This window comes from Heterodontus francisci, chromosome 14 (genome assembly GCF_036365525.1).
Source record: "Heterodontus francisci isolate sHetFra1 chromosome 14, sHetFra1.hap1, whole genome shotgun sequence".
NCBI classification, from domain to species: Eukaryota; Metazoa; Chordata; class Chondrichthyes; order Heterodontiformes; family Heterodontidae; genus Heterodontus; species Heterodontus francisci.
Window position 1 is genome coordinate 79,040,215 of NC_090384.1, and position 27,096 is coordinate 79,067,310.

The following is a 27,096-nucleotide window of genomic DNA, read 5'->3' on the forward strand; positions in this document are numbered from 1 at the left end:
TTGATCACCAGACATTGAAGGTGGGGGAGCATGCATTCTAGGTTGACAGCTAAGATGGCTTAATACACAAACGGACATGGTCAAACCATGGTCACATGACCAAACCTGGGGCAACCTGAGTTTTTTGAATTTGTACAAACCGTTTGGGCAGAAAGCTGTTTGCTCCTGGACTGAGGCGATCTCTTTCTCTCAAGCCTCTGAATCCACTGCAGACACATGAACCCCAAGAGAGAAAAAGTCTCCTTAAGCGAACAAGGTTTAAGAATAGTAACTGGGCCTAATGAAAAGCAAGATCTACCTACAATCATGGACCTCTACAGTGAGCTTGAACCATAACAAAAATTCTTCAGATATTGCCTCAAACCTTTCCACTTTCTTCTTTTTTTTCTGTCTTAATTTGCATGTGTATCGCATATGCATGCTAGCGTGGGCTCGTCGTGTATCTGTAGGTGTTAACCGAATGACAAGTTTAAGTTTAATAAATTTCAACTCCTCTTTAAACCTGAGAAAAACCTGTTTGTGCTGGTTTCTTTGTCTTCTAATTGGAAAAGTGTTGAACAAGGATTCACCAAGGGGGAGCTAAAAAACACTGTTTAAAAAAAAATAAAATAAAATAAAACCTCTGTTACAGTAAGACCAGGTGAAGGCTGAAAGGGGAAACCCTATAACTCTTTCTCACCTGGTTGTAACAACTAGTCATATAGCTACTTTGGCTGCAAGAGCAGATCAAAGGCTGTGAATTCTGTGGTGAGTAACCCACCTTCAGACTCCCCAAAGTTTGTCGACCCAATCTACAAAGCACAAGTTAGGGAGTGGGATGGAGTAGTCTCCACCTGCTTGAATGAGTGTAGTTCGAACAATGCTATTGAAGCTCAACACCATCCAAGACAGAGGCCCACCAGTCTGACCCCATATATGAAAAAATTTTCTTGAGTAATCCTGAAGCCATAATGAATTGATGCCTTCAAGAGGGGAATGGGGCGAATATTTGGATAACTTTTTACATTTTTTAAATTCTTTTCACGGGATGTTGTAATCACTGGCTAGGTCAGCATTTATTGCCCAATCCTAATTGCCCGTGAGAAGGTGGTGATGAGCCACTGCCTTGAACCTCTGCAGTCCATGTGGTGTAGGTACACCCACAGTGCTGTTAGGAAGGGAGTTCCAAGGTTTTCACCCAGCGACAGTGAAGGAACGGCGATATAGTTCCAAGTCCAGGGTGGTGTGTGGCTTGGAGGAGAACTAGCAGTTGGGGTGGTGTTCCCATGCAATTGCTGCCCTTGTCTTTCTAGTTGGTCGAGGTCGTGGGTTTAGAAGGTGCTGTTGAAGGAGCCCTTGGTGAGTTGCTGCAGTGTATCTTGTAAATGGTACACACTGCTGCCCCTGTGCGTCAGTGGTGGAGGGAGTAAATGTTTGAGGTGGTGGATGGGGTACCAGTCAAGTGGGGCTGCTTTGTCCTGGATGGTGAGCTTTTTTGAGTGTATGGGCTGCACCCATCCAGGCAACTCCAAGTATTCCCATCACACTCCTGACTTGGGCCTTGTAGATGGCGGGCAGGCCATTGGAGAGTCAGGAGGTTTGTTACTCGCCACAGAATTCCCAGCCTCTGATCTGTTCTTGTAGCCACAATATTTATATGGCTACTCCAGTTCAGTTTCTGGTGAATGGTAACCCCGAGGATGTTGATAGTGGGGCATTCAGCGATGGTAATGCCATTGAATGTCAAGGGAAGAAGGTTGGATTCTCTTGTTTTAAGATGGTCATTGCCTGGTACTTGTGCGGCACGAATGTAGCTTGCTGCTTATCAGACCAAGCTTGAATGTTGTCCAGGTCTTGCTGCATGCAGCATTGTGCGATCATTTTTTTCCCCCCCCTTTGACATTATGATGGAGGGAAGGTCATTGAAGCAGTTAAATATATAGTGCATGGGTAGAATCAGTGGCATTGTTAGAACCTGTAACTATCTGAATGAAGGACTTTTTTGAACCTTTTGGTTACAGCTATATTTAAACAATGACGTGATTAAGCACTATTGGTATTCTTTGCACGTAGTGCAGTTTTCTAATTGGATTTTTACTTGAGAAAAACTGTCCTGTCTGCCATTGAAAGTTTAGCTACTGTAAATAAGCTTTTTTAATCTTGTCCGGCTAATTATGTTGATAAAATATGTTGCTACTTTTATGTCGATAATTTTGGTGCTTTTTATTAAAAAAAAAAGCTAATCAATCTTTTAACCCTGTTCCCTCTAGTGATCAAGCTTTCATTCATTCCAAAATTCATTTCTCCTACATTTTGAAATTTCCATTTTTTATTTCAAAACTGCATAGAGCATATAACCTGAATGCAACAAATATCTAGGGCTTTTCAAAGCTGAACTAGAAATATAGATTTCACATGTTTTGTTCCATTTTAAGCTGAATCTTTTTATTTGTTGCTTGAATAAATTATATCGCATCATCTTGATTTCCTGTTCGTTTGAACTCCGAAGACTAATTATTTTGCTTAAATGAGTGCTTCGCATGCAACTTAAACCTTAATACTGACAGCCTACTTTATTCAGAACAGTTTTTCTGTATCGCAACATAATGCAAGATTTTTAAGTAGTTAGGATATAGCTTTTTCTGCAAAACCTCAAAGCTACACTTGAGTTGTGAACTAATGACCTGTTTTGCATCTATAGGCTGTAGCAAACTTCCAATGTTCACTTTGTATTGTGAAGGATACAATCAACCAACTTTTCACTTAAGTTGCAGTTGCTTTTCTTATTAAAATTAAGCGCAATGGATCTTTTGGCCATCTTGAACTGAATAAGCTTGACTAGCATAACGTGTTAGCTGCTGAACTTAATTGTGATGTTACCTGTGCTGTATGGAGTTGTCCTTGAGAGTTTCCCAAAGACTCGTTACAATTTGTTTAATACAACTGAAGTAGCTTCATAAGTTTGTAGAAGCATTTTCTCTCTTGGGCCACATGCTACATCCCTACTTGCAGTGGTGGCCACTTTGAGGCAACTGTTGGTATCATTTTGAAAACTATTTCCATGAGATATGTGAGTGAGCATTATGTTCTCGACTTGCAGAATGATTTTTAACATGCTAAAATAACTTGTCTTGGCCTATTCATAACTGCGTTCCAAGTATATACACTCCCCAATGGAAGTGTCTACGCTAAGCAAAATCTTTATTTTAATTGAGTGATGTAGAATGTATGTGATATTGAAGTACTTTTTGTAATGTTTGAGAAAGTCGAATATTAACATGGTTTTTAATCTCATGGTGGAGATTAAATATATATGAATGCTTTAGCGTTCTGAATCTTTGGAATTCTCTACCCCAGAGGACTGTGGATAGTCAGTCATTTGAGTATCTTCAAATCTCTGATTAGATTTTTGGACACTAAGGGAATCAAGGGTTTTGAGGATTGGAATTGGTTGATTATCTACCTAGACTCCATGATCTCATTGAAAGGCGGAACAGGCTCGAGGGGCCGTATGGCCTACTCCTCTTTCTTATGTAATACGTTTGATAGTACAATTAGACTTCTCTTCCTTTTCTCCTGCCATTCTTTCTGAAAATAATAAACTACTTCAGTTTTGTGTGCTAAAGAAATGCTATTGTAGTTACCACATTTCATGTAGTTTACATGTTCATAATTTATGGGACTGCTGCTGGCATTAATCTAGGTTCTAGAACATTATCCACTGAACTGGATTCACATTCTCCATGAATGGAGAAAAGCAGGATAGGGAATGTTTATAAATGAATGGAACTGAAGCTGATAAAAGCAGGAAATGTCTTTCTATTTATTACTCAAAATACAGGCAAGATTTGTGAATGATCAAGCTGCTTCCAGTGATTTGATTCTTTTTAAGTGGCATTTCACCCATTCTTTATTGCAGTTGGCTTAATATTTATCAATAGCTGTCAGTCCCATTGTCTTTGCAGCTGACAAATGGGGGTTGACTGTTCTTAAATCCTATATAATTATAGTCTGGTTGAAACCAGGTAATGTTCCATTGGAAATACTTTTAACTGTTGAAGAGATGACATGCAGAATAGCAAGCAATGGTAGATGGACAGTCTAGTGAAGTGAAAACTATGTAACTGTTTTTAGCTTGCTATTAATGTCAGTGCAGCAACTATATATATGTGTATGTATATATTGCTGTATGTATACAACATTTTTTTATCCATGTCTGAGCATTTTGTAAGTATAGTATGCTATGTCACTTTTTCATAATCTGTTGCATATAGGTATGTTTTCGGGACTTCATCTTCTAAAATGCACTTCATTAAACTGGCATCACATCAATTTAGGACTTGCATCGAGTGTTTGAACATTGCCTTCCAGCGTCTGCAGTGGTTTTGGGTATTAGGCAGTGGCTGTTGGATGAATGGTATACAGTAGTTTGTGTATGACCAGCTTATCCGACAAGCCTTATGAAATGCAAAAACTCATCTTTGTTAATATTCAGAAGCAAGTTTTGCTTTTAATTGTGAACAGAAGCTATTATTTGCATCACTTGTTTGCAGATACAGTAGGATTTTGGTGTAGTCTGTCACACACTGGAATGTTTATACTACACCAGAACTGATGAGATTCTATTTTCTCAATGGAAGCATAGCTGCTGATGGAACCACAAGCATATTTTCAGTCTTGAAATGCACATATACCTGCCAACAGTTCTTTTTAAATGCAATTGTTGAAAATAGTTAGCAATCATTGAAATATGTTCTAATGAAAGGCCCAGCTGGGTAGGACTGCTCTCACCTGGTTCTATGCTTATCTATTTAATCATAGCCCTTCCTGGGATGAAGGGTTTGTCTTCTAAAGAAAGGTTGAACAGGTTGGGCCTGTACTCATTGGAGTTTAGAAGATTGAGGGGTGATCTTATTGAAACATAAGATTCTGAGGGGGTTTGACAGGGTAGTTGCTGAGATTATGTTTCCCCTTGTGGGGGAACCTAGAACTAAGGGGCACAGTTTCAAATTAAGGGGTCTCCCATTTAAGGTGGAAATGAGGAATTTCTTCTCTCAGGGTCGTTAGCATTCTTCAAGTTGTGGAGGCTGATTCAGTGAATATATTCAAGGCTGAGTTAGACAGATTTTTGATTGACAAAGGAATCGAGGATTATGGGGGGAGGCAGGCAGGAAAGTGAAGTTAAAGCCATAATCAGATCGGTCATTATTTTATTGAATGGTGGAGCAGACTCGAGCCAAATGGCTTACTCCTATTTCTTCTGTTCTTATGTAATCACTTGCAGTGGCTTCTTGCTCTTGCACCATTACTTCTGGTGCCCCCCCACCCCAAGGATCTATCCTTGGTTTTCTCCTATTTCTCATCTACGTGCTGCCCCTCAGCGATGTCATCCAAAAGCATGAATTTAGTTTTCATGTGTATGCTGACGACTTCAGCTGTACTTCACAACCACTTTTCTTGACTCCTTCACTGTTGCTAAATTATCAGACTGCCTATCTGACTTCCAGTACTGGATGAGGAGAAATTACCCCCAGTTAAATATTGGGAAGACTGAAGCCATTGGTTTTGGTCCCTGCTCCAAGCTCTGTTGCCTAGCTGCCGACTCCATTCCTCTCCCTGGCAATAGTCTGAGATTAAGCCATTCTGTTTGCAACCTTGGGGTCGCATTTGACTCCGAGATGAGCTTCCAACCTCATATTTTCATGCCATCACTAAGACAGCCTATTTCCACCTCTGTAACATGGCCCGACTTCACCCTGTCTCAGTTCATCTGTTGAAACCCTCATTTATTGCCTTCATTACATTTAGACTTGACTATTCCAATGCACTTCTGGCTGCTCTCCCGCATTCTACTCTTCGTAAACTTGAGGTCATCCAAAGCTCTGCTGCCCTTGTTTTAACTCTAACCAAATCCTGTTTTCTTTTCACCCCACTGCTTTCTGACCTAAATTGGCTCCCGGTCAAGCAATGTCTTGATTTTAAAATGATCATCCTTATTTTCAGATTCCTCTGAGCCCCTCCCTATCTCTGTAATCTCCTCCAGCCCCACAACCCTCCAAAAATTTGCACCCCTCTAATTCAGGCCTCTTGTGCATCCTTGATTTTAATTGCTGCACCATTGGTGACTGCTCTGGAACACTCGCCCTACACCTCCCTGCCTTGCTTTCCTCCTTTTTTAAGATGGTCCTTAAAATCTAGTTCTTTGACCAAGCTTTTGGTCATACACAAAAACACAAGAATTAGGAGCAGGCAGAGGCCTTACAGCTCCTTGAGCCTGCTCTGCCATTTGGTAAGATCATGGCTGAACTGATGTGGCCTCAACTTCATTTTCTTAACTGTCCCCATATCCCTTGACTCCTTTGTAGATCAAAAATCTATAGCAACTCGGCCCTGAATATATTCATTGATCCAGACTGCACTGTGGGGAAGAGAATTCCATAAACTAATGACCCTTGGAGAAAATTTCTCATCTCCGTCTTGAATGGGAGATCCCTAATTGTTAAACTGTGTCCTCGAGTTCTAGACTCCCCCACATGTGGAAACATCCTCTCAGCATTTACCCTGTCAAGCCCCCTCAGTCTTTGATCTTAAGATCACCTCTTATTCTTCTAAACTCCAATGGGTATAGGCTCAACCTTTCCTCACAAGCTAACCCTTTCTTCCCAGGAATCAGTTGAGTGAACCTTCTCTGAACTGCTACTGCAGTTATATCCTTTCTTAAGTAGGGAAACCAAACCTGTACACAGTACTCCAGATGTGGTCATCTGACCAAATATCTCATTTTGTGGCTCGGTGTCAGTTTACTTTCTAATGCTCCTGTAAAGTGCCTTGGGACATTTTATTACATTAAAGGCGCTATATAAATATAAGTTGTTGTCATTGACTTGAAATATTAACTTCCTTGCTCCACAGATGTTACCTGGCCTGAGTATTTCCAGCATTTTCTGTTTGTTTTTATTTGATATGAAGTCAGTATTAGTGGAGCAAAAGTATATGTACACGAGAGACCTGCTACCCGACCTGAACCCAACGGGACCTGACAACATGTCTGGTTCGGGGCGGGTTGGGCCAGTCTTCAGGGTCTGGCTTTCGGGGTCGGGTTGAGCCGGACGCACAAGCTAAGTGCTCTGCTGGTAAGTATTGAAATTTAAAAACTTTCCTGAACTGGTCCGCTGTGGTTCGGTCGGGTTCCTTTTTCCCGACCTGAGCAGGCCTCTAATGTACACTTATTTTCTGCCTCGCCTGATGGGCTCTCGTTACTTTTACCCTGCAGTATAGAACGGTCAAAATAATTATGGTTGAACAAATTTGTAAGCAAGTGCAGTGTTTCCTGCTCCAGGTAGTTTTGATTTCAAATAAATTCTTAACCACAGTGCTTTGGGAAGGTATTTAGTCTTTTTTTTAACCATCTGGGGAATGGGAAATCATATGGACAAGAGCCTCTGAAGAGCTTGCTCATTGCAGCTTTGTGACCTGTCCAATTGTTCCCCACTCCTTACACTGTATAAGTGGCTTATCAACAAATAAATTTCCATTTTTTCATTACATGGAGCCTCTGTTATATTTTAAAGTATCCCAATCTGCTTTGCTCCAGCAATTTAGTCAGAGCAAATGTGGAGAAGGTGGGGAACTCTGTGGGGGAAGAACCTGTGGTAGAGGGAGCTTTTTGGTCTCACCAAAAGCTAAATCAGGCAGAGAATAAGGGGTGCAATTGCTAAGGGAACACCATACTGGAACAACTGATAGCATTGAAGTATCGTTAAGGCAGTCAGAACTATGGAGGCCTGCAAGTCCATAAGTAGATGAAGACTGGCCTACACATTTCTGAATACAATGAAGTTTGTATGACTGAGTTGATCAGAGAGATTAAGACATCGCTTAAGTGCCTCAATGTCAAGTCAGCTTGGATGCTGTTCTATATGTGCAGCCTAAAGTAGCAGAATAGTGTAAAGGTCGAACCTGTTCCCTCCATAAATTAGTGCTGTCATGAGCAGTTAGATGTCCTTTTGCCTTAACAGTAGCCTGCAAAGGGCTGATTAGCTTGGACTTTATGGAGGAAACTGGTTGTACTAATTGCTTGTCATTTAATGTGATACTGCAGAACTGTTATCTAAGAACAATACTGTTATTGGTCAATGTATATTCAAGCTTGTTTAAAACTACTCGGGCCTGAATAACACAGCAGCTATTGTTTCAGGACTGACTACCCTTTGTGATTATAACCATGGGAAATTTGCCAATGGCACCAATTCGTTAATTTTGAATTTTCTTCCTTTAGTTCGCGCCCATTCTTGGTGCTAATAATTACAATTATCAGGCATCTACCTGTGCCAATTTGTTTTTAATTAGAATTTTGAAAATCAATGGTTGGAAACGTATTGCATTTAAAGTGCTGTATAGCAGGTAAACGTTTGAAACTGCCTACTTTGAGAAATTATTTAGTCAACATTTTCTGAAGAACTGAAGTGTAAACTAAACTTGTGCAACATCTGTTGCTTCAAAGTGAAGTAATTCTGCAGCCATTGAGTAGTTTGTAATAAATATGTTCTTGTCTTCTAGGTGAGCAATTCAAAGTTGAAACAAAAACTATCGCTGTGGATTTTGGAGAAGGAGTTGAGATCTACAAGGTTATTGAAGCTGGTCTGGCTAGACTAGAGATAGGTGTCCTAGGTATGTATTGTAGGATAAAGCCATTGAAATTACTGAATCCCTCTCATTTTATGTTATAATGCTCAAAGCCTCAACCTGGGTTATTTAAAGACAAATGTTTTATTTCTTGAAAATAGGCTACTGCTTTAATCCCATGAGAGGGAGGGAGTTAACATTGGTTGTTACGCTCTGCTTGTGAATTTCCTCCACTTATTTCCCTTGTCAGACAGCAAGCCTACAGAGAAAAAGTTTATTGTTTTATTCACTAAAAATCAGTGATTTTTTTTTTTTTTGCCTTTTTTGCTTTGGAAAATTTTGCTCTCATTTAGTTCCCAGCTAATCAGAATGCTTGCTGAGTCCAACCTTGAGCATTTCCGTTCAGTTAACTCATTCTCTACCTACAGTTGAATGGCAACTACTTTTAAAATTTGCACTGTATGAAGTTGACCTTCCCAGTGATCATTTACCAATTATGGGAAGCAAGTTCTGTGGGTAAAGGATTTGATGCAGCAGTTTTATTCACTGAAGGGCTTTCCTGGGTGGAAGGATAGTGATTTCATGCACAGAAAGACCTTTTGAATTCTAGTTCTTGGTAAGTTTCTATATATCCTTACTTTTGACACTTTACGTGATCTGGGTGGAGGGATGCTGTTCATCACATACAGAAAAGGAAGGAAAAAGGGGAGGTGGGGTGGCAGTAATAATAAGGGAGGATGTCCTTGAGGGGGCAATGACGGCATCCGTTTGGTTAGAGTTGAGAAGCAAAAAATGTGTTATCATGCTACTAGGGGTGTTCTAAAGGCCTCCAAATAATGGGAGAGAGATAGAGGAGCAAATCTGCAGGGAAATCTCAGATGTGCCAGAACTAGAGTGGTGCTAGTGGGTGACTTTAATTACCCAATATGGATTGGGTTAATGTTGGATTAAAAAGAAAGAAGGGGGAGGAATTTCTGAAGTGCGTTCAGGAGAACGTTATTGACCAGTATGTTCTCGATGGAACTAGGAAGGAGGCATTGCTGGATCTGGTGCTGGAGAATGAGGTGGACCAAGTGTCTGTCGGGTAAGAGTGATCATGGTAACATAAGGTTTATGATAATAATGGAGAAGAGCAAGGAACAATCTAAAGTAGCAGTTCTAAATTGGAAGAGGGCTAACTTAAATGGGATGAGAAAGGATCTAGCTAGGGTAAAATGGAGCCCAAGACTGACAGGAAAAACAGTAATGGAACAATGGGTAATATTTAAGGAGATATTTCAGGTGCAGGCTAGGCACATTCCAACAAGGGTGAAAGGTAGGGGAACCAAAGCCAGGGCTCATTGGGTGACGAGGGAGATGGAGAATATGTTGAAACAAAAAAAAGGTGTATGATGCATGCCAGGTAAATTTCAAGCGAGAACCAGGCCGAATAAAATAAGTTGAGAGGGGAAGTGAAGAGGAAAATAAGACTGGCGATGGCGAATAGAATGGCAGTTAACATAAATGGGAACCCAAAAATATTCTACCGGCATGCAAATAATACGTGGGTAGTAAGGGGTGGAGTGAGCCTATCAGGGATAAAGAGGGTGATGTATGCTTAGAGGCGCATGGCAAGGCTAGAATACTTAATGAATACTTTGTATTGGTGTTTACTAAGGAAGAGGATGCTGACAAAATATTGGTAGAAGTGAAGGTGGTAGAGTTAATGATTGGGGAAATTAGTAGGCAGGATGTACTGGAAAGGCTGACTATGCTTAGAATGATAGGTGAGGTGAGAATGACTGCCCTTGACATCACGGCAGCATTTGACCGAGTATGGCATCAAGGGGCCCTAGCAAAACTGAGGTCACTGGGATCGGGGGGAGCCCTCCGCTGGTTGGAGTCATACCTTGCGCAAAGTAAGATGGTTGTGGTTGTTGCAGGTCAATCATCTGAGCTCCAGGACATCACTGCAGGAGTTCCTCAGGGTAGTGTCCTAGGCCCAACCATCTTCATCTGCTTCATCAATGACCTTCCTTCAATCATAAGGTCAGAAGTGGGGCTGTTCGCTGCTGATTGCACAATGTTCAGCACCATTCGCAACTCCTCAAATACTGAAGCAGTCTGTAGAAATGCAGCCAGATTTGGACAATATACAGGCTTGGGCTGATAAGTGGGAAGTATCATTTGCGTCACACAAGTGCCAGGCAATGACCATCTCCAAGAAGAGAGAATCTAACCATATCTCCTTGACATTCAATGGCATTACTGTCGCTGACTCCCCTACTATCAACATCCTAGGGACTACCATTGACCAAAAACTGAACTGGAGTAGCCATATAAATACCGTGGCTACAAGAGCAGATCAGAGGCTAGGAATCCTGTGGCGAGTAACTCACCTCCTGACTTCCCAAAGCCTGTCCACCATATACAAGGCACAAGTCAGGAGTGTGATGGAATACTCTCTACTTGCCTGGATGGGTGCATCTCCAACAACACTCAAGAAGCTCGACCCCATCCAGAACAAAGCAGCCCGCTTGATTGGCACCCCATCTACAAACATTCACTCCCTCCACCACCAAAGCACAATGGCAGCAGTGTGTACCATCTACAAGATGCACTGCAGCAATGCACCAAGGCTCCTTAGACAGCACCTTCCAAACCCATGACCTCTACCAACTAGAAGGACAAGGGCAACAAATGCATGGGAACACCACCACCTGCAAGTTCCCTCCAAGTCGCACATCATACTGACTTGGAACTATATCACCGTTCCTTCGCTGTCACTGCATCAAAATCCTGGAACTCCCTTCCTAACAGCACTGTGGGTGTACCTACCCCACATGGACTGCAGCGGTTCAAGAAGGCAGCTCACTACCACTTTCTCAAGGGCAATTAGGGATGGGTAATAAATGCTGCCCTGGCCAGTGACGTCCACATCCCATGAATGAATTTAAAAAAAAAAGTTGTTTGGTCTAGATGGCTTGCATCCCAGGTTGCTAAAGGAATTGGGAATGGAGATACTGGAAAGGCTTGCAATTATCTTCCAATCTTCCCTAGATATGAGGGAAGTGCCAGAGGGTTGGAGAGTGGGAAAAGTGACAACCTTGCCCAAGAAAGGGTGTAAGGGCACTTCCGATAACTACAGACCAGTCAGTTTAATGTCAGTTGTGAGTAAGGTTTTGAAACAATTGAGTGCTTCTATATTTTTGGAAAATATGTTTTTAAGAACTTGTAGTTGAATTATGGACATTGATTCATCTGCAACCTTGAAGAGATGTTGAACTTTGTTTTTTTTTTAAAGAGATCACCAGAAGGTTTCCTGGACTTAGCTTGTAAACAAACCCTTACTGGAAGGCACCTGCTTTTCAGATAAAATACCAGCAGGGAGCTGCTTGTTTTGACTTGGAGAAGGTGTTTATTGAGAAGTGACAGGTCAAGATTTATAGCGGTCAGGAGGCTTGATTCTTGTGACATTGTTTTGGTTTCACTTTGGACAGTGAGTTGGAGTGTAAACTGCTTGGAACACAGTTGGTTTTTGCCTGCCAAGGAGGCCCAGCAAATCTTCCTCTCCCTTTGACAGAAACCCTGTGTGTCCAGTGTGTCAGTCTCCTCTTTCCTTTTGTATTTGAAGAAACCCTGTGTATCGAGTGTGTTGGAACTAAAACCCCTGTTGCCACATTTCTGTTGTGAGGCTTATCTGAAGCCTCTGTAGCTGCATTTCTTGGAAAGCCTACCCAAACTGATCTTCAACATCGCCTGGAAAGAATTGTTCTAGGAAGATCCCAGTGACAGCCATGTTTTGGGGTGCCAAACCAAAACAAAGGCCATCTGTCGATATATCTATCTTCTCCAAGAATGAGCAAGTATTCGGCTAAGTGTTTTTTTGTCTTTGTAACAGAGCTCTAAAACAAAAAGCTCTTTATTTTTGTGGTTAACTGGTGTGTGTGTGTGTGTGGCTAAGATAAATAAGGAGCTTTTATATTTCAATCTGTGTGTTTATGCTTTACTTCATTTCTGGTTAAGACTTGTTTTATAATCTGATAATTTTGTTGTTTATTAAAGAAACCTGGTTATGTTTTATTCTGGGAAAAATAGAGTATATGGTAGACTGTATTGGTAAGTGGGAGAATTTAAATATATGTTATGACCTGTGAAGTGAAACTAGAATAAACCGTGCACTCCTCCTGCCTCGGTTGTAACACAATAATTGGAATAATCGGGGAAAAAAAATCTACAGGCACTTGGAGAGGTTTGACTAATTGAATTTTTTGATGAAGTAACAGAAGCTGGTTGAAGTGATAGCAATGGATGTTGTCATCCTAGATTTTAAGGAAGTGTTTGACAAAGTACCACATAAAAGGCTGGTTAACAAAATCGGAATAGGAGGGTCAGTGTCAGCTTGGATAAAAGAAAAAATTGGCTTAAGGACAAAACAGTGTTAAATGGTTGTTTTTCAGACTGGAGGATGGTAGACAGTGGTGTTTCTCAAGGTTCAGTATTAGGACCTGCGTGTGTGCGTGCATGCGCATGTGTAAAATTTCAACATTTGCTGATAGTAAACTTGGAAGTGTGGCAAACAGTGCGAATGTTACAAATCATCTGCAACAGGGCATAAGCTAGCAGAATGGGCAAACAAGTGGCAGATGGAATTTAATAGGGAAGTGTGAGGTGATGCATTTTGGCAGAAGGGATAGGGAGGGGCAATTTAGACTTAATGGCACAGTTCTAAAGTGTGCAGGGACAGAGGGACCTGGGGTTCATGTGCATAGATCCTTGAAGGTGGCAGGACATATTGAGAGAGTAGCTGGCGAAATATATGGGATCTTGGGTTTCGTAAATGGAGGTATTGAGTACAAAAGCAGACAGGTTATGCTGAACCTGTATGAAGCTTTGGTTAGGCCACAACTAGAGTGTTGCATCCAGTCTGGTCACTACACTTTAGGAAAGATATATGAGGGTCCTTGAGACATGCAGAGGAGATTTACCAGAATGGTTCCAGGGATGAGGGATTTTAGCTAAAAGGTTAGATTGGAGAAGTTGGGGTTGTTCTCCTTGGAGCAAAGGAGATCGAGGGGAGATTTGATAAAGGTGAACAAGATTATGACCAGTTTAGAGAAGGTAGACAATTAAAGCTGTTCCCTTTAGCTAGTGGGCAAGGACAAGGGGACACAGATTCAAGAGATGCAGGGGGGGATGTGAGGAAGAACTTCTTTACACAGCGAGTGGTAATGACCTGGAACTCGTACCTATGAGGGTGATGGAAGTGGAGACTATTAATGATTTCAAAAGGAAATCGGATGGGCACTTGAGGGAAATAAACTTGCAGGGCTATGGGAATCGAACGGGGAATGGGACTGATTCGATTGCTGTATAGAGACCTGGCATGGACTCTATATGGGCCAAGTGGCAGCCTCCTGTTCCGTGGTGACTCTTGCTCTAAATTGAATAATTCCCTATCGAAATGCTGAGAGATTGGAAGGATGCTATTCCTTTAGGAATATCGTGCATAGCTGGTGACTCTGCATTAGTTAGTGATACATACAACTTCATTCTGGACATCTCCAAGTTTCTTTTGCCAATATTGGCTACAGTTTCAGCTTTTGAAAGTCTGAGTGTTATATTTTGATTTTATTTTTCCCCAGTTAGTTGCCATACCCTGAAGTATGGTTCTCAAGTGACTGGCTGCTCATGTGTAAGCCTTGGCAAGGAATGTTAAGATTGTTCCATTGAGTCTAATCCAGTCCTTGTCCAATGTCTCCACTTTCAACAGGCATTGCTGGATAACAATCAAAAGCAGGAATGCTGTCTCTCGCGTACACTCTCACAACAACTGAGGCTGAAAGAGCAGTTGTACCACCATCACAACTGAGATGAACTAAGCATAGACAACTTGCACCTTCCAGCTTTGGGCCATTTTTCTGACTGGCCGATTTTGTGTATTTATTCCCAACTGAGATATTTGTGCCAACAGGTGTTGCTGACAACACCTTGTATGGATTAGCAGGTATCACGGAGGCATTGCTACTTTTCTAAGCAGATAGTACGGTTTGTCCAGCTGGCCACAGTTGCAGGTCCAACATTGCTGTTGTCTTTTTGTAGCATGACGGGCCCTCCATTTTCCTTTTATTTTTATTTTTTTTTCTTATGTATATATTTTTGTGTTTGTAGTATTTTATTTCATAGTTTGTTCAGTTTGCTTACCCACTTTTTTTCAGGTTTTTTTCATGTTTGTACTTGCGGCTGTTCAATTTTCAGTCCGTTAACGCCCTATCTGTACTAATGTTTTGTCTTTCAACACACCATTAACATATTGTTTGCCTTTGCTCCACGACCTTCTGGTCATCATCTATTCTGTGACTTTGTCCTATCTACACCTCCTTTGTTATCTCTTGCCCCACCCCCGCTTTACTTGGTTATAACCTTTCACATTTCTAATATTTGCCAGTTCTGAAAAAGGGTCACTGACCTGAAATGTTAACTCTGCTTCTCTCTCCACTGATGCTGCCAGACCTGCTGAGTATTTCCAGCATTTCTTGTTCTTTCAGATTTCCAGCATCCGCAGTATTTTGTTTTTATTATATTATTGCTGTTGTCTTCCGTAACGCCAATGTGTGGAACCTGGATCTTGCTGCTTTCTTTGTTTATCACCAGGACTTGACAGCTGTGAGAGCTATTTGACCCTCTGGGCTTGTGTGATCTACAAGTTCTTAGGTTTGCAACTATTTTTGCAAACCTATTATTTGACACGAGGGTTGTTTAACCCTCATGCCTTGAGGATGAACCCAGTATATCTTGTTTTGTCATGCAGATAATAGTCCTTACACCCACCTTGTCATTTCTGCTGTCAGGCAAACTCACCCCGCTCTCTTTTTTCCCCCCCCCCCCCCACCACCCAACCTGCCAAGACTGAGGCGTACATTATTTTGGCACATGAACACGAAAACTTAAAATTGCAAGCCCCTGACTGGAAAGACATTTGATTAGTAACAGATAGTGTTGGAACAATGGGGACCCAGTCGTTACTTCCCTAATACACAGAAGTAGTGTTCAGACCAGTTTCAGTCACATGACTGACTGACTTTGCGGAGGTTTTGACTGAGTTTTAAATTGGAGAAAACTGAATTTGAACTCCAACCGTGTGCTCCTGGTTGGAACAGAACCTCCCCTCCAGTCCTGCCTGCCTTCATCTCTTTTCCATTGAACTGAATCTTGTGAAAACACATGAACCTCAGAGAAAAGTCTCCTACATGAACAAGGTTTAAGAACAACACTGGGCCCCGACGAACAGCAAGACTAACTACAATCAAGTGAGCTCGAAGCATAGTAAACAAGAAACTCTTCTGATATTGCCTCAAACCCTCTCTACTACATTTTCCTCTCTTTTTCTGTCCTTATTTGTATGTGTTTATTGCGTGTGCATGCTAGCGTGGGTATGTCGTATATCCGTAAGTGTCGACCGTATTCGAGTTAAAGTCTAAGTTTCAATAAACTTCACTTTTCTCCTTTTAAACCTGAGAACCTGATATGTTAGTTTCTTTGCTTTGTAATTGGAAAGCTGTGAACAAGGATTCACAAAGGGGGAGCTCAAAACACTGTTTAAAATTAAACCCTGTTACAGTAAAACCAGGTGAAGATAGTAACAGTCCCCCGAGACACCTTTCTCACCTGGTTGTAACAGAAATTTGGGTGCTAGCGTCCAGAATGTTACACAGACAAACGAGTGAAATTGGAAGTGGGAAGCTAGATTTTTCCCAATCAAAAAGAGCAAAGATTAAGACAGGTTTTCTTGTAGTTGTGTGTGATTGAACACTAGCATGTTTGCAACTGAAGCAAGTAGCTCTGCAAGCCAGGGTGAAGTAACTTGGGATAAGTTAAAAGCACTGTCTGTGGAGGAGTTGAGGAAAATGGCTGAGCAGTGTGGGATCACTGTACGTGGCAAGGCTAGGAAGTCTGAACTGCTAAGGCTAGTGGTCAACCATTTTTCCCTTGAATCTGAGGAAGCAGAAGCAGTGTTAGGAGCAGACCCAGACAGGGTATTGCTAGCAAAGATACAATTGGAGCAAAGGAAGCTTGAATTAGAAGAGCGAAAGGAGGATGTAAATGCATTGGAGGCAGTACAGAGAAGGTTTACTAGACTAATACCTGGAATGGGTGGGCTGTCTTCTGAGGAAAGATAGGAGAGGCTAGGCTGGTATCTGCTGGAAGTTAGAGTAAGAGGTGACAAAATTAAAACATATAAGATCCTGAGGGGCCTTGACAGGGTGGATGTGGAAAGGATGTTTCACCTTGTGGGAGAATCTAGAACTAGGGGTCACTCATTTAAGACGGATGAGAATTTTTTTTCTGAGTGTCCTGAGTCTTTGGAACTCTCTTCCTCAAAAGGCAGTGGAGCAGAGTCTTTGAATATTTTTAAGGCAGAAGTAGATAGATTCTTGATGAGCAAGGGGGGTGGAAGGTTATTGGGGATAGGTGGAAATGTGGAGTAATCAGTTTAGCCATGAACTGATTACTAGTTTGTGCATCCTAAAAGAAATTCCACATTCCTGTGCACATCAGCGAACAATTATAAATGCTTCATACCACTTTTTGAAGAGTAGTAATGGCATAACTGCAGAGAAGTCTATTTCTGTTTGCCAGTAGTTGTAGTCTATGAAAGGGAGGGGATATCTATTTTGTACTACGGGCACTGAATGTTCATTGCCAGTATTGCCTAATGGGAAAGAACAATGATGAAGCAATTCACTGTAACCTGATGTATTTTTTAATTTTCTTCAGTGAACAATGTGGGAATGTCTTACAACTACCCAGAGTATTTCCTGGATGTTCCTGATCTTGATGATGTAAGTATTCTAACATTTGAGCTATTGATTTTTCTCCCTTTCCTTGCTCTCGAAGGAAATTGGGGGACTGGGTACTGCAATGAGTTATAAGCTAGCTTTTTATCTTTGGAATAGGTTCAAGTTCAGTCTAAATTGACGGAATATAAATTTACTTCTGTACCGACCCACAACCGAAATTTCCCAAAATTAGTATTTGGCTTTGTATCTTGTGTTGCCCTGTTATGGTAATGTATGGTTGCAACAGATTCAGGTATGCTGTAAAAGCATCTTGGAGTCAGTGGAGCTGGCCACTCCCTTAAGCAATCTGAATATCTTTTGTGAATGGACTTGCACTGCCCTATATCTTGCTTGTACAATAGTAAGGACAGATTCTGAACCAAATGCTCACATCTTTTGCATGTATTTTTCAATTTCTCCAAAACTAATAACTTCGTGAGATGAGACTGAATATGAATTTAAGGGAGTTCTGATGAAGGGTCACTGACCTGAAACGTTAACTCTGATCTCCACAGATGCTGCCAGACCTGCTGAGTATTTCCAGCATTTCTTGTGTTTATTTCAGATTTCCAGCATCTGCAGTATTTTGCTTTTATATATGAATTTAAGCTGCTTTATTTCCCATCAAGTGAACTTGCAGAAGTTGTGATCATGTTATTTCCCTCAATGCAAGGAATATGCTGCACAGCCCCATTTCACTCTCCTATTGCTCTGTTGTATTTTGTCCTTTTGCATAGCCCTGTTTCTGCTCACAGCTTTCGCTGCTTTTACCCCACTTGTCCAGGCCACTGGGTGTGAGGTGTTTTTTCAACACCTGGACAAGCTTAAAGAACTTGATCTATTCAGTTTTTGGGGAGATGAACTGCCTTCTGTTGTAAAAAGTAATATGCATATTATTAGGTTCCTTATTAATGGGTTCTCTATTTATAAGCCTTGTGTATGTTTCATGGCTGTCTCAACCTTTCACAATGAGTTTGTGGGAATTGCAGAGTTGTTGCAAATTCAGCCACAATCCTCCTTTATTGAATGAGAAAACAGTTAAATGCATTTTCAAGGTTTAGTGTCTTAAACATGTATCACGCATGTTTTGTTCCAGCTAGTATTGTGCTTTTATGCATTTCTTTCCAAGGAATAATTTCGGACTTCTGTGTGTTAGTCTTGATACTAAATGAACAAATAACAATGAAGCCCACTTAAAGATAATTTCATAATCAAATGGCCCATTTATCTTTTATGATCAAGCTGGCACAACTCTTGCTGCTAGTGGTAAGAAATTGCGGCCTCCTCCTGTGGCAAAGTGAAGCCTTCCCTGCAGCAATTTTGGCTGGAACATGTGTTGGGTGAATCATATGTGGAAAAAGTAATGTTCAGCTTCTGCTTGGAAGTAGAGAAATACTGGGCACTTTGAAGTGTTTTCTTGGAAACTCATCCTGTACAAACTACCCTCCTCCCCCAGCACATTGACTCACCCGCTGATTGAAAAGCCATGACCACTATTAAGTAGGCCCTAACTTCCCTGCTCCAATCCAAAAAAAAACAAAGAAGCCTTCAATCCTTTCACCTGCATTCTCAATGCAAACAGTTGTACCAAAAATACCTAGATCTATTGATGCACTGCACCCATAAGCACTATGCAATCAAAATGTACAATGGCTTCATAAAATTTGAACCGTAGAACCTTATAACACAGAAGGAAGCAATTTGGTCTGTTATATCTGTGCTGTTTCTTCACTAACGCAATCCAAAACTAATTATTTTGTCCTGCCATGCTCTGCGTAGCCCTGTATGTTCCTCTGCTTAAAATAGTTATCAATTTTCCCTTGATGGATGGAGCTGTCTCTGTCTGAACTAAAGAAATTTCTCCAAATCTTTCTCTTAATTTTAATTTTAAATTGGTGACCCATTGTCACAGACTTCCCAACCAGAGAAAATGGGCATCCCCTGTTCACACTATCAAAACTTAAAAAATCTGTATGAAATTTCCTCGGGGGCTTTCTCTGCACCAGTAGAAATAGTTCCAGTACCTCACCTGTCCTTATAACTCTGATCTCCCAGACTCAGCATCGCCGATATTGTCCTCGAGGGTGTCATGCAGACCCCCTCCTGCCATGAGTGAAGCATCTTAATTTTGTCATATGAACACAGATTTTAAACTCTTGCTGGAGAGAACAAATTACTTATTTGAAGATCACCAGACACTGGGCTAGAAGGACATTTGCATACTAAGATGCTGAGTGTGGAGACAAAGGACTATACACTGCTCCAAATAACCCAAACGAATTCTTTCTCCCCCTCTCTCTCTCTCTGTGTGTCCCCCTCTCTCTCTCTCTGTGTGTCCCCCTCTCTCTCTCTCTGTGTGTCCCCCTCTCTCTCTCTCTGTGTGTCCCCCTCTCTCTCTCTCTGTGTGTCCCCCTCTCTCTCTCTCTGTGTGTCCCCCTCTCTCTCTCTCTGTGTGTCCCCCTCTCTCTCTCTCTGTGTGTCCCCCTCTCTCTCTCTCTGTGTGTCCCCCTCTCTCTCTCTCTGTGTGTCCCCCTCTCTCTCTCTCTGTGTGTCCCCCTCTCTCTCTCTCTGTGTGTCCCCCTCTCTCTCTCTCTGTGTGTCCCCCTCTCTCTCTCTCTGTGTGTCCCCCTCTCTCTCTCTGTGTGTCCCCCTCTCTCTCTCTCTCTGTGTGTCCCCCTCTCTCTCTCTCTCTGTGTGTCCCCCTCTCTCTCTCTCTCTGTGTCCCCCTCTCTCTCTCTCTGTGTGTCCCCCTCTCTCTCTCTCTGTGTGTCCCCCTCTCTCTCTCTCTGTGTGTCCCCCTCTCTCTCTCTCTGTGTGTCCCCCTCTCTCTCTCTCTGTGTGTCCCCCTCTCTCTCTCTCTGTGTGTCCCCCTCTCTCTCTCTCTCTGTGTCCCCCTCTCTCTCTCTCTCTGTGTCCCCCTCTCTCTCTCTCTCTGTGTCCCCCTCTCTCTCTCTCTCTGTGTGTGTGTCCCCCTCTCTCTCTCTCTCTGTGTGTGTGTCCCCCTCTCTCTCTCTCTGTGTGTGTGTCCCCCTCTCTCTCTCTCTGTGTGTGTGTCCCCCTCTCTCTCTCTCTGTGTGTGTGTCCCCCTCTCTCTCTCTCTGTGTGTGTGTCCCCCTCTCTCTCTCTCTGTGTGTGTGTCCCCCTCTCTCTCTCTCTGTGTGTGTGTGTCCCCCTCTCTCTCTCTCTGTGTGTGTGTGTCCCCCTCTCTCTCTCTGTGTGTGTGTGTCCCCCTCTCTCTCTCTCTGTGTGTGTGTGTCCCCCTCTCTCTCTCTCTCTCTGTGTGTGTGTCCCCCTCTCTCTCTCTCTCTCTGTGTGTGTGTCCCCCTCTCTCTCTCTCTCTCTGTGTGTGTGTCCCCCTCTCTCTCTCTCTCTCTCTCTGTGTGTGTGTCCCCCTCTCTCTCTCTCTGTGTGTGTGTCCCCCTCTCTCTCTCTCTGTGTGTGTGTCCCCCTCTCTCTCTCTCTGTGTGTGTGTCCCCCTCTCTCTCTCTCTGTGTGTGTGTCCCCCTCTCTCTCTCTCTGTGTGTGTGTCCCCCTCTCTCTCTCTCTCTGTGTGTGTCCCCCTCTCTCTCTCTCTCTCTGTGTGTGTGTCCCTCTCTCTCTCTCTCTCTGTGTGTGTGTCCCCCTCTCTCTCTCTCTCTCTCTGTGTGTGTGTCCCCCTCTCTCTCTCTCTGTGTGTGTGTCCCCCTCTCTCTCTCTCTCTCTGTGTGTGTGTCCCCCTCTCTCTCTCTCTCTGTGTGTGTGTCCCCCTCTCTCTCTCTCTCTGTGTGTGTGTCCCCCTCTCTCTCTCTCTCTGTGTGTGTGTGTCCCCCTCTCTCTCTCTCTCTCTGTGTGTGTGTGTCCCCCTCTCTCTCTCTCTCTGTGTGTGTGTGTCCCCCTCTCTCTCTCTCTCTGTGTGTGTGTCCCCCTCTCTCTCTCTCTCTGTGTGTGTGTCCCCCTCTCTCTCTCTCTCTGTGTGTGTGTCCCCCTCTCTCTCTCTCTCTGTGTGTGTGTCCCCCTCTCTCTCTCTCTCTGTGTGTGTCCCCCTCTCTCTCTCTCTCTGTGTGTGTGTCCCCCTCTCTCTCTCTCTCTGTGTGTGTGTCCCCCTCTCTCTCTCTCTCTCTGTGTGTGTGTCCCCCTCTCTCTCTCTCTCTGTGTGTGTGTCCCCCTCTCTCTCTCTCTCTGTGTGTGTGTCCCCCTCTCTCTCTCTCTCTGTGTGTGTGTCCCCTTCTCTCTCTCTCTCTCTCTCTCTCTCTCTCTCTCTCTCTCTCTCTCTCTCTCTCTCTCTCTCTCTCTCTCTCTCTCTCTCTCTCTCTCTCTCTCTCTCTCTCTCTGTGTGTGTCCCCCTCTCTCTCTCTCTCTCTCTCTCTCTGTGTGTGTCCCCCTCTCTCTCTCCATTGAACCTCAAGCACTGTACCTGCCAGATATTGCCTCAAACTTTTCCCCTTTTATTTCTTCTACTGTTTCCCCCTATCTGCATGTCTTTATCGTGTATGCATGCTAGCGTGGTTGCATCGCATATTCGTAGTTTTTAACTGGATTAACCTTTTAATCCTAAATGAACTTTCACCTTTCTAGTTAAATCTAAGAAAATGTGTTTGATTTCTTTACCTTATAAGTGGAACATTGAACAAGGATTCAATGAGGGGGAGCTAAAAACACTGTTTTAAAATTAAACCCTTACTACCACGTGAGAAAGGTGTCTAGTGGTCCCGCTCAGCCTTCACCAGGTCTTATCGTAACGGTTTTATTTTTAAACAGTGTCTGTAGCTCCCCTTTGGTGAATCCACTTTCCAATTTTAAGACCAAGAAACCAGCACAAACAGGCTTTCTTAGGTTTAAAGAAGAAAAGTTGAAATTTATTAAACTTGAACTTAAACTGTATTTCAGTTAACACTTTTGGATACAAGACGCACCCACGCTTGCATGCATATGCGATACACACATGCAAATAGAGACAGAAAAGAACAGGAGAAAAAAATAAAGTGGAAAAGTTTAAGGCAATATTTGAAGAGATTTTGTGACGTTTCTTCGAGCTCACTGTAGAGTCCTTGATTGTAGGTAGATCTTCCTTTTTCGTTGGGGCCCAGTATTCTTCTTAAACCTTGTTTGCTGTAGGAGTCTTTTCTCTCTTGGGGTTCATGTGTTTTCAATGGATTCAGAGGCTTTTGAGAAAGAGATGCGAGCAGACAGGAGGCATCTTCTCAGTCCAGGAGTGAACAGTCTTTCTGTTCAAACTGTCTGTGGCTAGTTCAAAAAATTCTGGAACAGCCTGTTAGTCATGTGACCAACTGGTCTAACCGGTCTGGGTTTGCATCACCTTAACAGTCTCTGGAATTTCCTCACTCCAGCAACAGTTTAAAATCAATGTTCATACAAAATTAATGCTCCTCATTCTTGGCAGGTCGGGGCCTAGCATGACCGACCCTGTTATGGTTAAACCTGGTAAAGGCTGAGAGGGAACCCCTAGACTCTTTCTCACCTGGTCTTAACAATGATTTTAATGTTTCCATAACGGGGCACCCAAAAACATTGCACAGTACTTTAATTGTGCCCTTACTAATGTTTCATCGTTGCATCTTTACTCTTATTTGTACACGTTTCAAGAGTTTAAATTTTTAAAAGCTCACTTAAAAGTATCTCTGCACAAATCCTTTTATAACTGCCAATAATTTACTTACCCACTCTATCAGCAGTTCACTCTGTCTGTTTAGTCTGTCCAACTCATCTGCTTCTTCTGTCAGATCAGACACAGCATTGGGGCAGACATCAACACTACTTTGAGACAGCAAGGGCAGCAGAAACCATGGTGAAAATCCGTATCTAGATTAATGTTTGGAAACTGGTTGTTTGCTTAAAAGGATTGAACTTTATTCTGAAGAGATCTGGGATGAGAATTTGTATGTAGCAGCACCCCCCAGTGGTCAAATTGTATTAATACTTGATGTGGTAGACATTTGTATCAAAATAAAAACAAGAAATGCTGGAATCACTCAGCAGGTCTGGCAGCATCTGTGGAAAGAGAAGCAGAGTTAACGTTTCGGGTCAGTGACCCTTCTTTGGAACTGACAAATATTAGAAAAGTCACAGATTATAAGCAAGTGAGGTGGGGGTGGGGCAAGAGATAACAAAGGAGGTCTCGATTGGACCAGGCCACATAGCTGACCAAAAGGTCACGGAGCAAAGGCAAACAATATGTTAATGGTGTGTTGAAAGACAAAGCATTAGTACAGATTAGGTGTTAATACACTGAATATTGAACAGCAGCAAGTGCAAACCTGAAAAAAAAAAACTGGGTAAGCAAACTGAACAAACTAAGATGAAATGAAATAAATGCAAAAAAAAAATTGCAAAAAATGTAAAAAGAATGTTTTAAAAAAAAAAAGGAAGAAAAAATAACTAAAAATGAAAGTAAAATGGGGGGCTGTCATGCTCTGAAATTATTGAACTCAATGTTCAGTCCGGCAGGCTGTAGTGTGCCTAATCGGTAGATGAGATGCTGTTCCTCGAGCTTGCGTTGATGTTCACTGGAACACTACAATCCCAGGACAGAGATGTGAGCATGAGAGCAGGGGGGAGTGTTGAAATGGCAAGCAACCGGAAGCTCAGGGTCCTGCTTGCGGACTGAGCGGAGATGTTCCGCAAAGCGGTCACCCTGTCTGCACTTGGTCTCCCCAATGTACAGACCACCACACTGTGAGCAGCGAATACAGTATACTACATTGAAAGAAGTACAAGTAAATCGCTGCTTCACCTGAAAGTGTTTGGGGCCTGGGATAGTGAGGAGAGAGGTGGTAAATGGGCAGGTATTACACCTCCTGCGATTGCAGGGGAAGGTGCCCTGGGGCGGGCATGAGGTGGTGGGGGTAATGGAGAAGTGGACCAGGGTGTCGTGGAGGGAACGATCCCTTCGGAATGCTGACCGGGGAAGGGAGGGGAAGATGCGACTGGTAGTGGCATCACGCTGGAGGTGGCGAAAATGGCGGAGGATGATCCTTTGGATATGGAGGCTGGTGGGATGAAAAGTGAGGACAAGGGGAACCCTGTCACGGTTCAGGGAAGGGAAGGGGTGAGGGTAGAGGTGCGGGGAATAGGTCGGACACGGTTGAGGGCCCTGTCAACCACAGTGGGGGGGAAATCCTCGGTTGTGGAAAATGGAGGTCATATCAGAAGCCACGTCATGGAAGGTAGCATCAGAGCAGATGTGTCGGAGACGGAGAAACTGGGAGAATGGAATGGAGTCCTTACAGGAGGTAGGGTGTGAAGAAGTGTAGTTGAGGTAGCTGTGGGAGTCGGTGGGCTTATAATGGATATTGGTAGACAACCTATCCCCAGAGATGGAGACAGAGAAGTCGAGGAAGGGAAGTGTCAGAGATGGACCATGTAAAGGTGAGAGAAAGGTGGAAATTGGAAGCAAAGTTGATAGTTTTCTAGTTTGGGGCGGGCGCAGGAAACTGCACCGATACAGTCATCAATGTACTGGAAAAAGAGTTGGGGGAGGGGGCCTGAGTAGGACTGGAACAAAGAATGCTTGACATATCCCACAAAAAGACAGGCATAACTAGGACCCATGCGGGTACCCATAGCGACACCTTTTACTTGAAGGAAGTGCGTGGAGTTGAAGGAGAAGTTGTTCAATGTGAGAACAAGTTCAGCCAGGCGGAGGAGGGTGGTGGTGGATGGGGACTGGTTTTCCCCCCACTGTGGTTGACAGGGCCCTCAACCGTGTCCGACCCAGTTCGACTTCTCTGTCTCCATCTCTGGGGATAGGTTGTCTACCATGCCCCGCACCTCTACCCTCACCCCTTCCCCTCCCTCCCAGAACCGTGACCGGGTTCCCCTTGTCCTCACCTTTCATCCCACCAGCCTCCATATCCAAAGGATCATCCTCCGCCATTTTCGCCACCTCCAGCGTGATGCCACTACCAGTCGCATCTTCCCCTCCCTTCCCCTGTCAGCATTCCGAAGGGATCGTTCCCTCCGCGACACCCTGGTCCACTCCTCCATTACCCCCACCACCTCGTCCCCGTCCCAGGGCACCTTCCCCTGCAATCGCAATAGATGTAATACCTGCCCATTTACCTCCTCTCTCCTCACTATCCCAGGCCCCAAACACTCCTTTCAGGTGAAGCAGCGATTTACTTGTACTTCTTTCAATGTAGTATACTGTATTCATTGCTCACAGTGTGGTCTCCTCTACATTGGGGAGACCAAGCGCAGACTGGGTGACCGCTTTGCGGAACATCTCCGCTCAGTCCGCAAGCAGGACCCTGAGCTTCCGGTTGCTTGCCATTTCAACACTCCCCCCTGCTCTCATACTCACATCTCTGTCCTGGGATTGCTGCAGTGTTCCAGTGAACATCAACGCAAGCTCGAGGAACAGCATCTCAACTACCGATCAGGCACACTACAGCCTGCCGGACTGAACATTGAGTTCAATAATTTCAGAACATGACAGCCCCCCATTTTACTTTCATTTTTAGTTATTTCTTTTTTTTTTACATTCTTTTTTACATTTTTTTTTTTTGCATTTATTTCATTTCATCTTAGTTTGTTCAGTTTGCTTACCCACTGTTTTTTTTTCAGGTTTGCACTTGCTGCTGTTCAATATTCAGTGTATTAACACCTAATCTGTACTAATGCTTTGTCTTTCAACACACCATTAACATATTGTTTGCCTTTGCTCCGTGACCTTTTGGTCAGCTATGTGGCCTGGTCCAATCGAGACCTCCTTTGTTATCTCTTGCCCCACCCCCTCCTCACTTGCTTATAATCTGTGACTTTTCTAATATTTGTCAGTTCCGAAGAAGGGTCACTGACCCGAAACATTAACTCTGCTTCTCTTTCCACAGATGCTGCCAGACCTGCTGAGTGATTCCAGCATTTCTTGTTTTTATTTCAGATTTCCAGCATCCGCAGTATTTTGCTTTTATTTGTATCAAAATAGTTGCACTAGATAACTTTTATACTATGAGTCCCAGGCATGTTATCATTTTGTTTTATGTTTATCAGCTGTCTGCAACTTTTCATTTCTACAGTAAGCTTAATATATTCACATTTCTGAATTAATTGATGAAACAAGTTGCTGTGTACAAAAAGTAGCCAGTCTGAATCCAACAGTTTTGCATGTCCAAGTCAACATTTTTAAAGCAAAACTGAAAGTACACTGGATTTTCTATTTTAACAGTTGCACTAGAAATGATGGAAAGGTGAAGCTGATGCTGTTACTGTAACAAAGTTATTTCAAATAGTGTTTGTGAATAGCATCTGTAACAGGGAATGATTTTATTTAGTGTTAGTTTATAAATGCATTCCAGTACTAAAAATGTAAATGAATAAATGATCTTCGGGATGAAAATCCTATCTTTCAATTTCAAATGCACTTAGTATAGGCTTGATTTACCTATTTATGGAAATATCTTATTTAGTCTGTCATGCCTCAGTGTTTCACTTGAAAGTGCATCACATTTGTACCTAATTGGCTCAAACCATTTTCATAAGATGCTGAAGAATCTAATTAGAATCCATTAGTTGCTGTACAACAAGTAGGAACAAAAGGTTCAAAAAGTACCAATCCAAAAAAGCAAAGCTATGTACCACTTCAGAACTTGCATTAAACTGAAAAATAGTAATGGGAATAAGATTTGTAGCACAAAATAAGTTACAGGAGAATGGTTAAATCTAACTATATAGTAGC

At 42.8% G+C, this 27,096-nt stretch overlaps 1 protein-coding gene across 1 annotated transcript in view; it reads left to right on the forward strand.

The window, feature by feature from the left end:
- The window catches only part of LOC137377123 (very-long-chain 3-oxoacyl-CoA reductase-A-like), a 223,261-nt gene that overhangs the window by 82,242 nt on the left and 113,923 nt on the right, over window positions 1-27,096 (forward strand). The window contains exons 4-5 of the mRNA XM_068046451.1: window positions 8,539-8,649; window positions 17,362-17,426. Of these exons, the coding sequence (XP_067902552.1) occupies window positions 8,539-8,649; window positions 17,362-17,426 (176 nt within the window). The remainder of the gene's footprint in view (window positions 1-8,538; window positions 8,650-17,361; window positions 17,427-27,096) is intronic.